Raw genomic sequence first — 15,472 nt, 5'->3', positions numbered from 1 at the left:
GTGATTCAGTTACATGTATGTATATGTGTGTGTATATATATTGTTTTTCAGATTCTTTTCCCTTATAGATTATTACAAAATATTGAGTATAGTTCCCTGTGGTATACAGTATGTCCTTGTTGTTTATCTATTGATATTTTATGTATAGTAGTATGTATATGTTAATTCCAAGTTCCTCATTTATCCCTCCCTCCTACCTTTCCCCTTTGGTGACTATAAGTTTGTTTTCTATGCCTGTGGGTCTATTTCTGTTTTGTAAATAAGTTTATTTGTATCTTTTTTTTTTTTTTAGATTCCACATATAAGTAATATCGTATGATATTTGTCTTTTTTGGCTTATTTCACTTAGTATGATAATCTCTAGTTCCATCAATGTTGCTGCAAATGGCATTATTTCATTTTTCTTATGGCTGAGTAATATCCCATTGCGTGTGTGTGGGTGTGTATGTATATCTGTCACATCTTCTTTATCCATTCATCTATCAATGGACATTTAGGTGGCTTCCATGTCTTGTGTATTGTAAATAGTGCTGCAATGAACATTGGGATGCATGTATCTTTTTGAATTATAGTTATGTCCAGGTATATGCCCAGGAGTGGGATTACAGGATCATATGGTAGCTCTAGTTTTAGTTTTTTTAAGGAACCTCCATATTGTTCTCCATAGTGCCTGTACAGATTTACATTCTCACCAACAGTGTAGGAGGGTTCCTTTTTCTCCATACCCTCTTCAGCATTGTTGGTAGATGTTTTTGATGATGGTCATTCTGACTGGTGTCAGGTGATACCTCATGGTAATTTTGATTTGCATTTTTCTAATAATTGGCATTGTTGAGCGTTTTTTTCATCTGTATTGGCCATCTGTATGTCTTTGGAGAAGTATCTGTTTAGATCTTCTACCTGCTTTTTGATTGGGTTGTTTGTTTCTATTTTTTTAAATCTCTTTTATTTATTCCCTCTCTGATCTTCATTATTTCCTTTCTTTTTCTGACTTTAGGTTTTGTTTTTTTCTTTTAATTCTTTTAGGTGGTAGGTTAGGTTGTTTATTTGAGATTTTTCTTATTTTTTGAGGAAGGCCTGTATTGCTGTGAACTTCCCTCTAAGGACTGCTTTTGCTGCATGCCATAGATTTTGTATGGTTGTGTTTTCATTGTCAGTTGTCTCAAGGTATTTTTAAATTTCCTCTTTGATTTCATCTTGACCCATTGTTTTTTTAGTAGCAGTTGTTTAGTCTCCATGTAATCGGTTTTTTTCTTGTTTTTCTTTCTGTGGTTGATTTCTAGTTTCATGCTGTTGTGGTCAGAAAAGATACTTGAAATAATTTCTGTCCTTTTCAATTTGTTGAGGTGTGTTTTGTGTCCTTGTATGTGGTCAGTCCTAGAGAATGTTCCATGTGCACTTGAAAACAGTGTGTATTCTGGTTTTATTGGATGTAATGCCCTGAAAATATCAATTAAGTCTAACTATTCTAATGTGTCATTTAGGATCTCTGTTGCATTATTGATTTTCTGTCTGGAAGATCTATCCATTGATGTGAGTCTGGTGTTAAAGTCTCCTACTATTAGTATTTGTTTTATGTATTCAGATGCTCCTATATTGGGTGCATATATGTTAAAGAGTATAATATCTTCTCCTTGTATTGATCCTTTTATCATTATTCAGTGCCCTTGTTTATCTTTTTTTATGGTCTTTGTTTCAAAGTCTGTTTTCTCTGATATGAGTATTGCTACCCCCGCCGTTTTGTCACTTCCATTTGCATGATACATCTTTTTCTATCCCTTCACTTTCAATCTATGTGTGTCATTTGCCCTAAAGTGGGTCTTTTGTAGACAGCATGTTGTAGGCTCTTGTTTTTTTATCCAATCTGCCACTCTTTGACTTTTGATTGGAGCATTTAGACTGTTGACATTTAAGGTAATTATTGATAGATATGTATTTGTTGCCATTTTAAACCTTGTTTTCCAGTTGATTTTGTATTTATTTGTTCCCTTCTTTTTCTTTTTGTCTTCCTATTGTGGTTTGATGGTTTTCTTTTGTATTATGCTTTTGTTCTCCTTTTTGTTTTTTGTGAATCTATTGTATGTTTTTGATTTGTGATTACGCTGTTTTTCAAGTATGTTAACCCATTCCTGTATCTACTTGCTACAAACTGGTAGTCATATAGGCTCAAACACATTCTAAAAAAAAAAAATCTGTATTTTCTTACTTTTCTCCCCCATATTTTTTGATTTCGATGTCCTCTTTTGCACCTTCATGTTTATCCTTTTGCTGTTCATTGTAGTTAATATTGCTTTCACAATAATTTTTTAAAAATCTGTGTACTGGCTTATTTAAGTGATTTACTTTCCAGTTGTGATATTCTTTTTCTTTCCTACAGATTCTTGCTTCTTTTCTATTGAGAGAAGACCTTTCAATATTTCTTTTAGGATAGATTTAGTATTGCTGTATTCTTTCAGTTTTTGCTTGTCGGAGACATTCTTTCTGTCTCCTAAATGATAATCTTGCTAGGTAGAGTTTCCTAAGTTGTAGGTTTTTCCCTTTCAGGACATCGAATATATCTTGTCACTCCCTTCTGGCCTGAAACGTTTTTGTAGAGAAATCAGCTGATAGGCTTAAGTAGGTTCCCTTTGTAACTAATTCTTTTGTTTTCTCTTGCTGCCTAGAAACCTCTCTTTATCTTTTAACTTTTGTCATTTTAATTATAATATGTCCTGTTGTGGGTTTGTTTGGGTTCATCCTTTTGGGACCTTCTCTGCTTCCCATACCTGGATATCTGTTTCCTTCCTTAGGTTTGGGAAGTTTTCAGCCATAATTTCTTCCAGTACATTTTCGATCCCCTTTTCTCTTTCTTCTCCTTCTGGGATCCCTATGATGTGTAGATTGGCACACTTTATATTATCCTATAGGTCTTATATATTGCTTTCATTTTTTTTCATTTGTCTTTCTGTCTGCTGTTCTTATTGGGTAATTTCCATTATTCTTTCTTCCTAATCATTTATTCATCTGCATCATTCAGTTTGCTATTTATTGCCTTTAGCTCAGCTTTCATCTCAGCAAGTGAGTTTTCTAATTTTTCTTGGTTTCTCTTTATAGTTAGTAACTAGTTCCTTGTTACAGTGATCTGCATTTCTGTTGATAGCCTTTCTTAATTCCTTCAGTAGTTTTATTACCTCCTTTTTGAACTCAGGGTCTAGTAGACTGGAGAGGTGTTTCATTTTTTGTTCTTTCAGGGGAGTTCTCTTGATCTTTCATTGCATTTGGCTCCTCTGCTTCATTTTACTTATATTTCTCTTACTGTGAGAGTTTAGGAGAAACAGTTATCTACTGTGGTCTTGGAGGGCTGTTTTTATGTCGGAGCATCCCCGTGTACCCTGCATGAATCTAATATTTTTGGTGTGAGAGCTGTTTTTAGTGTGGGGCCCTGCCACGTCTTTTCTCAGTATGTGCTGGCCATTATCCCATTGATGGGGGTGTGACTGGTGTTGTGGTGACCAGAGCCTGCAATGGATATTGAGCAGGGCATCCTCTTTGCTCTGTGGTTGTCACAGCCCTGTTGGGGACAGGGTCTGCTCACCAGTTGTTGGAGTAGAAGACCCCAGATACATTTCTAAGCTACTGCAGTGTGAGATAGGCAAGACTGGAGTGCTCCCGCTGGGAGAAAAGCCACTGCCTGTTCCTCCACAGGAGCTGTTTGCCGGGAGGGCATCTGTGGTGTTGCCTGTCACTCGTGCAGTCTCACAAAGTATGCTCTTGTTGGCACTGCCCTGGCCCCTCCTCAATCATGGGAATGCAGGCAGTCGACCTGTGTGACCCTCGGGTGCTGTGCTCACAAAACCAGCAGCGCAGATCCACTGAAGTCAGGCACCTGAACTGTCATGGTCGCACACCTGGACCTGCCCTGGGAGCTACAGAATCAGCCCAGACCCCAGCTCCACCTCCACGTATGCATGCCCACAAAGCTTGCAGCTGCTAATGCCAGAGTTGCCCCAGCCACAGTAATCTGCTTGGATGTCCCACAGGTGCTGAGCTTACAAAGCCACCAGCAGCGGCATAAATCCGCAGATTGATCAGCTGCTGGGACACAGCTCAGATTTCAGCCCCACCTCCAAGTGTGGGCAGCACTCCCGGGCTTGCATGCTCCCAGAGATCATAGAGGCAGAGCCACACCTGCTGTGAGCACGCAGAGATTGAGGCTGCTCTGGCGGGGCCTTGCCCCTCCCTTTGCTTGAGGGTCACCCCATTAACAGTGGGGCTTCTATGGCAGACCCAGGCTCAGTCCTGTGTACACCTCCTGTTGCAGCCCAAAGCATACTCCACCCCCTTCAGGCTGTCTCTGCACAGCGAATCCCAGTCCTCTCCCCAGGTCTGTCCCCTGAAGCCCAAGTTTCAGCACCTAGCCCCCATGCCCACTAGCAGACATGCGTCTGGCTGGGGAGTACAGCAAGGTGGTCAGGACCGTTTGTGCCAGCCTCTGTTCTGCCTGTGGCAGGCTGGTTGCTGCATTCTCCTCTGAGCCTCTGAAGCTGTCTTGCTGGCCTGGCTGATGTTCCAGTCAGTGAAGGCAGTTCCCAGTGTGAGGGAACCTTCCCTCTTTCACAGGTACCTCCCAGGGACGTAGATCCTGTCCCAATTCCTTTTTTTTTTTCCCTACCCAGTTAAATGGTGATCTTTCTTGCAAGTTTGGTTGTATGAGATCTGCCAACATTCAGTAGGTATTCTGTGAGAATTATTCCACATGTAGATGTATTTTTGATACATTTATGGGAGGAGGTGAGCTCCACGTCCTTCTATCCCGCCGTCTTGATCTGTGGTGCAATTTTTGCCTTCATTTTTTTCTTCTAAATTAATTTGTTTTTCATAAACTAATCATCCTAGTTTTTTTTAAATTCATAAGTATGTGTAACTCTATGATGAGTAAAATTTTTTTTAATTTTTTTTCCTTTCCATAAAGGCCTACAGCAGTGAATTCTTTGATTTCAAAATATGGATTTCAGGAGCAGCTTCTTTACTGTGAGTTTGCTTTAAAGTATATATCACTTAATTAGCTGTTGAATAGACTAAATGTAAAACTTAACTAATTTTAATGTTTTTGCCTCTTTTAATCTTAAAACTTATGTAACTAAAATATTTCTAGGGGGCTTCCCTGGTGGTACAGTGGTTGAGAATCTGCCTGCCAATGCAGGGGACACGGGTTCGATCCCTGGTCTGGGAAGATCCCACGTGCCACAGAGCAACTGAGCCCCGTGCGCTAAAACTACTGAGCTTGTGCTCTAGAGCCTGCAAGCCACAACTACTGAGCCCGTGTGTTGCAACTACTGAAGCCCGCGTGCCTAGGGCCTGGGCTCTGCAACAAGAGAAGCCACTGCAATGAGAAAGAAGCCGGCACACCACAATGAAGAACAGCCCCCACTCGTGGCAACTAGAGAATCCCCACGTGCAGCAACAAAGACGCGACACAGCCAAAAATAATTAAATAAATTTATTAAAAAATATATATTTCTGGTTGGGAAGTTTCTCTATACCAATTTTCATATACGTGTCTTGTTATACCCACCAAACATTTAGTGTTGGGTACCTCAAGGGGAGTGGAATAAAAAAAAATTGTGTATGTATAAAATACTCTGTTATGCATACGCATATAGAGATTTAAAATTTTGGGATTAAGAATAATTTTTACTTTGTTTCTTACAGATTTTTACTACATTTTCTTATGAAAGTAGTGTTTGGCTAAAAAAATTTTTACAAAAGGCTTATAGACATTAAAAATAAATTCTTAGCATTCAAACAGTACAGTAATATCTTCAAAATAATTTTGGTCCATTGACTATTTTGTGTTTTTGTGAAACTCTTATGAGATTTCGAAGGTTTTTTTTAAAGCTTGGCTGGAGTAATTTTTAAAAGCAGCGACAATCTTTCAACTCAGGTATCTGCAAATATAAAATTAAAATGAATAATGGAAAAGAAATTTAAATACAGAACCAAAAATTAATTTTTGTTCACTATATTTTTCAGAATATGGAGTTCAATTTAAATTTTTAAAGACAAATTTAAAATTAAAATGTGACGTATTTCTGAATTTCCATAATCGGAGTTGGTGAAATTTCATTATAATGTAAAGTTCTTCAAGTAATAACTGATAAATTGATAACTTTGTCTGAATTTAGCTTGGGTTTGTGTTGTACAATCACACAAAATTTAAAATTATGTGCTGCAGTCAATTGTGAAATCTAGACCTTTCTGATGTACTCTAATTTACTCAGCATTGGAATTCTGAAATTCATATGTAAACTAATTTTTATTTCTGTTAAAAGCTAACTTTCCTGAATCATTCTTTGTGCCAGACATCTTTTGACTGTTCTTGTTGGTTCACTTAGGAATAACTCCTTTCTATCTGCTTTGTCTCTTTTTAGGGGATTTTGATATTTAAAACAACAAAGTGTGTAGTCGAATGTTATGGTTTAAATAAAAATCATAAATTTGGTGTTAATGGCAGGCACTAGTAGGTGGCAGAGTTGAGGTTTGGACTTAGGCTATCTGGGTCCGTATCCATCCTCTTAACCATGGCATTATATTTCTGTTATGGGTAGGATTAAAATGTGTTCCTTCAATTTAAACAGTGGAAAAGTAATTAATTTATACAGATTTTCATGGCTTTATTTCACACTGTTGATTCTAATAGGATCCAGGTGTCTTGATTTTTCTAAATATGAGGAAATTGAACTTGGTAACACTAGTGATTGTGTATTATCTATTCTCAGAGTGTGTAATTGCCTACTTTTAATCATGAGATAAATATTGGCTTTTTTCCCCAAAATTAGACTAAAAAATTCAACATTAATATTAATTAGTTTGTATTACAGTTCAGCATCTTTAGCTAGTTACCAAAATTTCCTGAATTTATGACCTGAGTATTCTCATAAATGGCAGGAAAGTTTTGTCTAAAATATAATGTCTTTATTTAGTATGAAATTTAAATTTTAAATTGCTTTTTTAAAGGGTAAGAATAACTAAATTGTGAAATTTTAGTGTTTTACTTTTTGAGATTTTTACCTGCTCTGATTTTTTTCTGTTTGTTTGCTTTTCTTTTAAGCTGTTCTTGAGGAACTTGTTAATAGTGGACGCTTACGAGGCACTGTGGTTGGTGGGAGACAGGATAAAGCAGTGTTTGTCCCTGACATTTACTCCAGAACACAAAATACTTGGGTGGATTCTTTTCTCAGGCAGAATGGCTATCTGGGTAACTTTTTTTCTTTTTAACTAAAAATCATTTCTAATATTAAACACATTCTTAGAAAGATTGTACTAGCCCTGGGAGTACACATGTACTTTACTGTTGGCCAGCAGACTATAATGGTTCTTTTTGAGTATAAAAGTAGTCATCACACTGTAGGTTTGTGTGGGTCATGTTAACTGAGTTTAATTCCATAGTTATTGAACAGTTGTAATGTAGAAAGGCCAGAAGCCGGTATTGATTGTTTCCAGCCTTCTAGTAATGTGATACTATATGTGATACTTCAGGTTCTTTTTAATTCATAAAAAGTAATTATATTTATTATATCTTGTAACTTATGAAGTTGCTTGGTTTTTTAGTTACATAATCTTAGAAATATTTTATTGCTGTCAGTTTTACAGTGTTCATTTTTATTAGTTATCCAGTACTTCAGAAACATAGAAGTTATTCTAAATTTTGTTTCTGAGGTTCCATCATTTGGATAAAGTAGACTAATTGAATTTAATCATTAAAACAAGTAGCATATATATATAAAACTCAGTTTGATCAATTTCATAACCCAAGTCAAACTATGTAAGGGATCAGTTACCTATAAATAAGTCATTAGTGTTCAGTTTAAATGTGTGCTAGAATGAATACTGGCTTGGCTTATGTTTTCTTGACTTTCTACAATGTGCCTTCTCAGTTTCTTCAGCCAAGGACTTGGATTAGAATTTTGTTGTAATTAATTTCCTTAAATATTATTATTTGAGGACAGAGGGTGCATGGTAGATATCTCTTAATAACTTTAATGGCTGCAAATTTAAGTCTTAAATTTTTTACTTTTGTTTTATATGCTAAATCTTTTACTAGTGTAAATTAGACTAGAGATTGCTTTGTCCTCAGTTGTCTAATGAAACATTTGAAAAATAAGTTCCATTCCTTTAGTTAACTATAATCAAAATTCCAGTTTTTGTTTCTCTACTTAAATCATTACATTCCGTTATCCTCATTTCTACTTTTATTGCTCTTTAGTCCTCATGTTTCCCTTTGACCCCTCAATTGGAGAGAGATAAAGCTGAATTAATGAAGTACTTGAACCAATTTTTCTACAAATATGTTTAGTAATAAAAATTTGGGAAGGTAACATAACCAGGGAATAGGCTATGGTACACTTCCATGTTTTATTCTTAAAAAACTCTATTAGTATACAGTGCATTCACAAAGAATAGATTTTGGTAGAACTTAACTTTTTCTGAGGTTTCTAAAAGGTGTGAATAATGATTCTATTCCAACCTCGTGATGTATTTCTAGAATTTGATGCTTTGTCCAGACTTGGAATCCCAGATGCTGTGAGCTACATAAAGAAAAGATATAAGACTACACAACTCTTATTTTTGAAAGCAGCTTGTGTTGGTCAAGAACTTGTGGATCAGGTGGAAGCATCAGTAGAGGAAGCCATCAGCTCTGGAACATGGGTTGATATTGCAGTATGTTTTATCTTTTTCTTCTTAATTTTCCTTTAAACTAGTGACAACTGATACTTCACTAGTATATGGCCATTTTAAAAATTAGGATGTAGCTTTCAGGAAGGATACTTTCATGGTTGGTGGGGGGAGGAGGGGTATTAATGAAAATGTTAATTTCAGATAGTAGAAAGAGCTAAGAAGAAATGTATTTTGGAGGCAAAGTTATCAGGACTTGAAGTTGGAATGTTTGTGAGTTTTTGAGAGGAACTCAGTGTGACTTATAGGTTTGGGGCCTGATCAACTGAATGGAGAGTGGTTCCATTAATTGAGATGGGGGAGCAATGGGGAAGAGAAGATGGGAGCTGGGAGTCTGGGGGCAGGAGGCGCAAACCACGTTGTTTTGAACAGGACATGTTAAAATATGAGATACCTGTTAGGTATATGAGTTGGGGGAGGTTAGGGAAGCAGTAGGATATGTGATTTCAGAGTTCGGAGTGAGGATAAAGTAGAAATACAATTTGGGAGGTTGTCAGCATATAGAGGGTTTTGAAACCATTGGACTTATTAACAAGATCACTTAGGGAGAGAATACGTATAACAAATGGTTTATCTGTATTATATTGCATTTATACTTTGTTTTCATTTTGTTTGTAATTCTAGCCTCTGCTACCCAGTTCCTTATCAGTGGAAGATGCTGCAATATTGCTTCAACATGTGATGAGGGCACTCAGCAAACAGGCTTTAGCTGTAGTCTTTAGCGATACTATTGTAGTCAGTGAAAAATTTATAAATGATTGTACAGAACTGTTCAGTGACCTGATGCACCAAAAAGCTGAAAAGGTATGCCAAATTTCCTTTCACCTACTAATTTTAACAGTACTTTCACATTAGAATCATCTGATGACTTTTGAAAAATGAGGTAAGCAGTATACCCAAAACTGAACACTGTGTTGTTTCATACGTTATTTTCCTTCAATGCATCATTCCTTTTTATTTCCTCTCCTGGATTTGTTTTTCTCCTTCTTCATTCCCATCAGAACATAGAAGTTAGAACTTAGGAAGCTGCTTTTATAAATTGAAATCTTACAAATGAAATTATATATTTCACACTTAAGTCACCTGAGGGTATTGGTCCAACATTAAAATCCATAAAAATGATACCTGTGGATTATATGCATAAATGTATAGTATATTTATCAATCAGTACACATTATATTTACTAAATCTAGCAAAGCCTCATAATTCGACCTATTTGGGATATACCAACGGGATAACTTATTGAGGAAAGAAATTGTTACTATTAAAATTGATTAGTTCCTCAGAGCAACTGCTATGGAAGTGTTTAGAAGCAGAGGTCATGCCAGGTCTGCTTTAAAGACTGTTCAATTCATGTTTCTGGTTAGCAGCACCCTCATTATAAAGCTTGCTCACAAAATAGGTAGAAAAAGCCCATTTATATCTCAGACTGTTAATAAATTCATGAGGGCTTATTAAATATATAAATTATATTTATCTATATTCCTTTTAAGCTCCTTAATAGTCTTAAAAATGATATAACTTTTCTACCTTTGGCCTGCAAAGCACCAGAGAGGAGTAAAAAGTACACAGGATTGATATCAGTAAACCTGAGTTCTAATTTCAACTTGTTTACTCTGTTTGCCTTTGACAAACAGACTTCCAGTTTCCTCATCTTCAGAGAAAAGGATGGTGATGCCCACTCTCACAAGGATAAATATAAATTAAGGAGCAATGTAAATAAAATGTTTAGTACATGTTAGCTACCAGTTACTAAATGACTACATTATTATTTTCATTTGAGACCCTTTACTAAAATAAAAATTTAACACAATCATTGATTTTTTTTTTTTTCTTGTGCTCCTCCCTCCAACCACAAAAATAAATTCAGGGAAAAAAAGTGATTTTTTGTTTGAACTGTTAACATTCTTAACATTTCTTTGCAAAACTGAAAAGGAAATATTTTTAATGTGAAAATGTGTGTTTGTCACTACAGATTTAGAACTCTTTCCCATGATAAAGAATCAGTTTCTGAAATTGGAAATAGTTCATTGTTCCTAACATAAATTTATAAAAAGCAAAGATGAAGAATGAGTCCAGAGGGGAAAAAAGTTCACATGCCTAAGTATGCAACTCATATGTGATCATTATGGTGGGGTGGGGATGGAGATTTCATTATCTTTCTAGTAATCTCAGGTATCCAAGTGGCACTGGACCTTGGGAGTCTTAAAAAGAGAGGTAGCAAGGATCATCCGTTAAGCAGTGCTAAAATTAGCCAATAACAGTTGAAGAGGATTACATCTGATGCTGTGTGATCAGCTGTTCAGTGATAGGATAAGATTTCTCATTAGCTGGTAATAAATACAAAAAGTCAAGAACAGCAAGGGAGGAGACTTATTTGGGGCCTGGAGAAACAATCTCATAGTGGCAGCTGAGACAAAGCTCTATAGTTCTTAGCAATGAAACCAAACAAGAACAGTTAGGATGTGAGTATAAACAACTTTTATTTTATGCTTTTTGTAATGTTATATATTGTTGCCTACAAAAAATAAGCATGTTTTATTCCAGGAAATGAAAAATAATCCTGTTCATTTAATCACTGAAGAAGATCTGAAACAAGTCTCCATTTTAGAAAGCGTTAATACAAGTAAAAAGGATAAAAAAGATGAACGAAGGAGGAAAGCAACAGGTAACAAATTATTAACAAGATTCAAGATGAGTTTATTTGTTGCAGTGAACTTTGCACTTATCAGACCTTTTGAAAGGCCTTTTATTGGTTGATTCACCTTTAACTGTTAATATTAACCAAATCTTTTGCTAGTGAATTAACTTTTAATTATGAAAATATTGGTGATTATTTAGTTTCATAAGCTAATTTCATGATCTCCTGTTCTCATTCTTTATGTTCCTACTCCAGTAGCTTTTCTTTTCTTTCTTGATTCTCAAATTTTGCAAGTTTGTGTTCACCTCAAGGCCTTTGCACAAGCTGTTCCCTCCCAAGCTTCAAGTAACTGTTTCCTTCTTGTCATTAAGAGCTCACCTTTAAATGTCAGTTCCTCACAGAGGCCTCCCTAACCACCCAGAATAGTATATACAGTCCCTCTCCATCGGATTATCCTCCCAGGTTTTTTTACAGCACTTTTATCACTGTGATGTCTTTTATCGTTTGGGAGTCTGCTCCATCTCATTTATTGTTTCCCTAGTACTCAGAGCACTCCTTGGCATATTTTAAGTGCTCCATAAATATTTATTGAGTGAATGAATTTCCCAAGGACTTTTAAAAATTCTTTTAATTTAGAGTCACTGGAAATTATCCTAGGTAGCACTGGCATACTAGTAACTTGCATTTGGAAATTAACATGTATTTTCCATACTTTTTATAGTAGGAATAATTTTATTAGTGCTGTATCAGGGTTAAAGAAATTAGATATTCAACATATTTCATTACTAAATACAGCTATATTAAACACGTTATAAAAACTTCATTTGCTGTGGGAATTCACTATATCTTTGAGATTCCTTCCTCTTCAAAAACCTTTTTCTACAAAGTCTTTCAATAATATTTTGAAATTTCTGTTCTAGGAAAACTACATAGTAAATTACCGCAATAAATCAATAATATTCATAAGCATGCATATTTTGTTATTTTAAGATATAATTATAAATCCACCTTAATTAATTGATTGCACTTACGTCAGTAAAACTAGTCTGTTTTATATCCTTCTAAAAATTCAGGTTCATCTGGTGTTTTGTTCTGATAGTGCTGTTGTTTTATAATAGTTTAATTACAGTTCATGGAATGTCAAACAAGAACATCTTTCCCATAAGAAACTTATTACCAAATGTAAAAGATACATTCACTTTAAACTTGTGCTTTTGAAAGTTGTGTTTTTCTATCATGAAAGCAATAGAACTTATAGAATATGATGAAGTCTAAGGGAATTCTTAGAGTTTAGAAAAAGATCTTTGTTTATATAAATCATTTTATTGAAGAAATGAATCTTTTTATGGAGAAATGTATTTTCAATATTTTTCAGTGTTACAGTTCCATTACTAAAGTATCGTATTTTGTTGAATAGATATTTTAAATGTAAATATATAATAGAGAAATACCTCGGTAACAATTTTACTTTTATTTACAGTGTTTTAGTTTCATAGTTTGTATTTTTTTAGTCATTTAGCCAGTAGGTGATTGATAACTGTATTTTTCTACTTAATTTAATATTTATGGTCAACATTTATGGAGCCCCTGTTATGTGTCAAGCATTGCCTTAACCTCAAGTATGCAGACGTTAGTGAGATGTTCTCCCTACTGTCAAGAAGTTATCTTTTTGGGTGGCGGGAGAGTCAGGATGTCTCCTGTAAACCTGGGGAATTATCTTTAAATCAAAAAGACAAAACCAAATTTGTGAGGTACTGTAGTTGGGGATGTTAATGAGGCTATGGTAACAGAGATAAGCAAATTAGGGCACTTTTGAAAAAGGTAGAAGAGGAGGTAAAGGAATGGGTTTGGCCAGGAAAAAGTCAGTCAAAGTTGCAGAAAATAGATGTCATTAGAGAAACAGGAAGAGACTGCATTTAGAGCAGGCAGGTTATCTAAGTGAGTTGCTCAAATTCAAGAGATTTCATATCTTATTAATTTTTACTGATTGAGTTTACAAAACTTGGCTTTATTTTTCTACTGTAAAGTTAAATACAACAATGTATTGTCATTATTTCTAAAAACAGTATTTAGTTAGGTAATACTAACTAATGTCGTTTTCCACCAGAGGGCAGTGGAAGTGTGAGAGGAGGAGGTGGCGGCAATGCCAGAGAGTACAGAATTAAAAAAATCAAGAAGAGAGGGAGAAAAGATGACAACAGTGATGATGAGTCATCTCACACAGGTGTGTAGCTTATTTCACTCTTCCTTTGTATGTGCATGATTTTTTTTAACACTTTCTTAAGATGCATACACTTAGGTGTCTATGCTTAAAGGAAGTCCTTGCTTTGCAGAGTTTCAGTGAGCACAGATTTCACAGTTAGTTAAATAACACCAGAATCCCAACAACACAGTTCATATTTCAGTTACCAGGGTATGTTAACTGTAATTGCATAAAGTACAAACTTTGTTGCTGGCTCCTTAGTCTACAGATCAGCACGTAAATAACAGATGTGCATCATGATCTGTCACAATCACATCACTTATTTCCAAGTTTTTCAGAGGCAGATCACTGTGCATCTCTTATTCACTTTATGCATAGAAAACACAGCATGTAGTTGTGTTGACTTCTTGTCCCCCAGTGATAAATCCATATGACATTTTACAAAAATGGATAATCAAAAGAGGGAATTGGGCCAACAAAGATAAATGTGCAGCAAAGGAAAAGTCATAACCCTGGAAATAAAATATGAATCAAGAATGGAGTTATAAAAGAAATGCCTGACCATGGGAATGTCGGCATTACCTCTGTTCAAGAGACTAGCTGTGCAGTCAGAGAAACTTGGTGAAGGCGGAAATAAATAAGGGAAATGGTTGTGACGAAAAGGATAAACATGTCTTAGAGGAGGTGAAGTTGGCAAAAAGCTTCACATTAAAGGAATTCTCAGAGATGTTTCACAACGCTGAAAGGGCAAAGGATAAAATGTTGGAAGCTGATTCAGAGTTTAAAAAGGAATATGACAACTTGCCCAGGCATAGAAAAGATGCTTCCTCTGTATTTTAAGTTACTGGATGAGAAGGCAAGCCCTGTTCATACTATTCTTGATGAGTGTTTTACAAAGAAATAAAACATTTTCATTCTCTAGGAAAACTACATAGTAAATTACCGCAATGTCATCTTTTCTCCCTCTCTTCTCTTCTTGATTGACTTGTAGATGTTTCTGATGTGCTAAATTACAGTGTACTAAACTAGAACTGTTAGTCTTTTTTTCATTTCCCTATACATTTATAACCAACAGTAAGAGCTTTGAATGTTTGCACAAACATTTTTAAAAGGTTACAGAACAATCGTAAATTTTCCCATTGTTTATTAAGAAAACTTTGCAGTTTTGGCTTGCACAGATTTTTATGGTCTCCCAACTTCCATGCAAAAGAAATTATAATATTTTATGAATAGTGAATTTCTACAAAGTTAAGTAGAAAACATTAATTTCATGCCTGTTTAATTTTTATGGTAACACCTAATTGGTTGGTTGCTTCTGTCTAAGCAGGAGAATTAAGTATATGCATCTTTCTTTGTCTAGACTTGTTATTGTTTGGTATGGTTAAGTTAGCAAGAGACATCTTTGCTTTTCTAAATAAAATTATGATTTTTAATATGTTTCTGTTTTTAAAAAATTAATGAAACTGTGATACCTCCCGTCCTCCTTTTCCTCACCAAAAAAAAAAACCTTGAAATGATGATGATTTGACATTTTCTTTTACCTATTCCACAGAATTATGTATGGGCTTAGGAGATATAAGTGTCAAGGCTTCAGATATTAATGTGCTGCTACCTGTAACAGAAAAATTGCTTAAGATCTGTCTAAAGTAGTCTAAGATAGGTAACAATGGCTACTGTTAACATACATAAAGCAGTATTAATTAAAGGAAAAGTATCTTAGAAACTATGAGCTCTACCTTTATTTTAATTAGCATTAAGACTATTCTGTGTTTTACTTTTTCATTAATAAATGGATTTTCCTATTTTCCCAGATGTAACAAGGAGTGGGAGTGAAGTAGCATTTAAGAAAATACTTCTCTAAAATGTGTAGCCCTAAGTAATTGTTAAATGAGGCATGTGATAGTCTTTTTGTG

General features: G+C 35.2%; 1 protein-coding gene across 2 annotated transcripts in view; it reads left to right on the top strand.

The window, feature by feature from the left end:
- The window catches only part of UFL1 (UFM1 specific ligase 1), a 49,997-nt gene that overhangs the window by 26,146 nt on the left and 8,379 nt on the right, over positions 1 to 15,472 (top strand). For both annotated transcript variants that reach the window (XM_027090262.1, XM_027090271.1), the window contains 6 exons: positions 4,952 to 5,010; positions 7,091 to 7,237; positions 8,525 to 8,700; positions 9,340 to 9,519; positions 11,263 to 11,383; positions 13,464 to 13,580. In XM_027090262.1, coding sequence (XP_026946063.1) covers positions 4,952 to 5,010; positions 7,091 to 7,237; positions 8,525 to 8,700; positions 9,340 to 9,519; positions 11,263 to 11,383; positions 13,464 to 13,580 — 800 coding nt within the window. The remainder of the gene's footprint in view (positions 1 to 4,951; positions 5,011 to 7,090; positions 7,238 to 8,524; positions 8,701 to 9,339; positions 9,520 to 11,262; positions 11,384 to 13,463; positions 13,581 to 15,472) is intronic.

The sequence above is a fragment of the Aethalodelphis obliquidens genome, unplaced genomic scaffold, assembly GCF_003676395.1.
Source record: "Aethalodelphis obliquidens isolate GAN/ISIS:26980383/991018 unplaced genomic scaffold, ASM367639v1 scaffold3, whole genome shotgun sequence".
Classification (NCBI taxonomy): Eukaryota; Metazoa; Chordata; class Mammalia; order Artiodactyla; family Delphinidae; genus Aethalodelphis; species Aethalodelphis obliquidens.
This window is presented reverse-complemented; position numbering and strand designations above follow the sequence as displayed.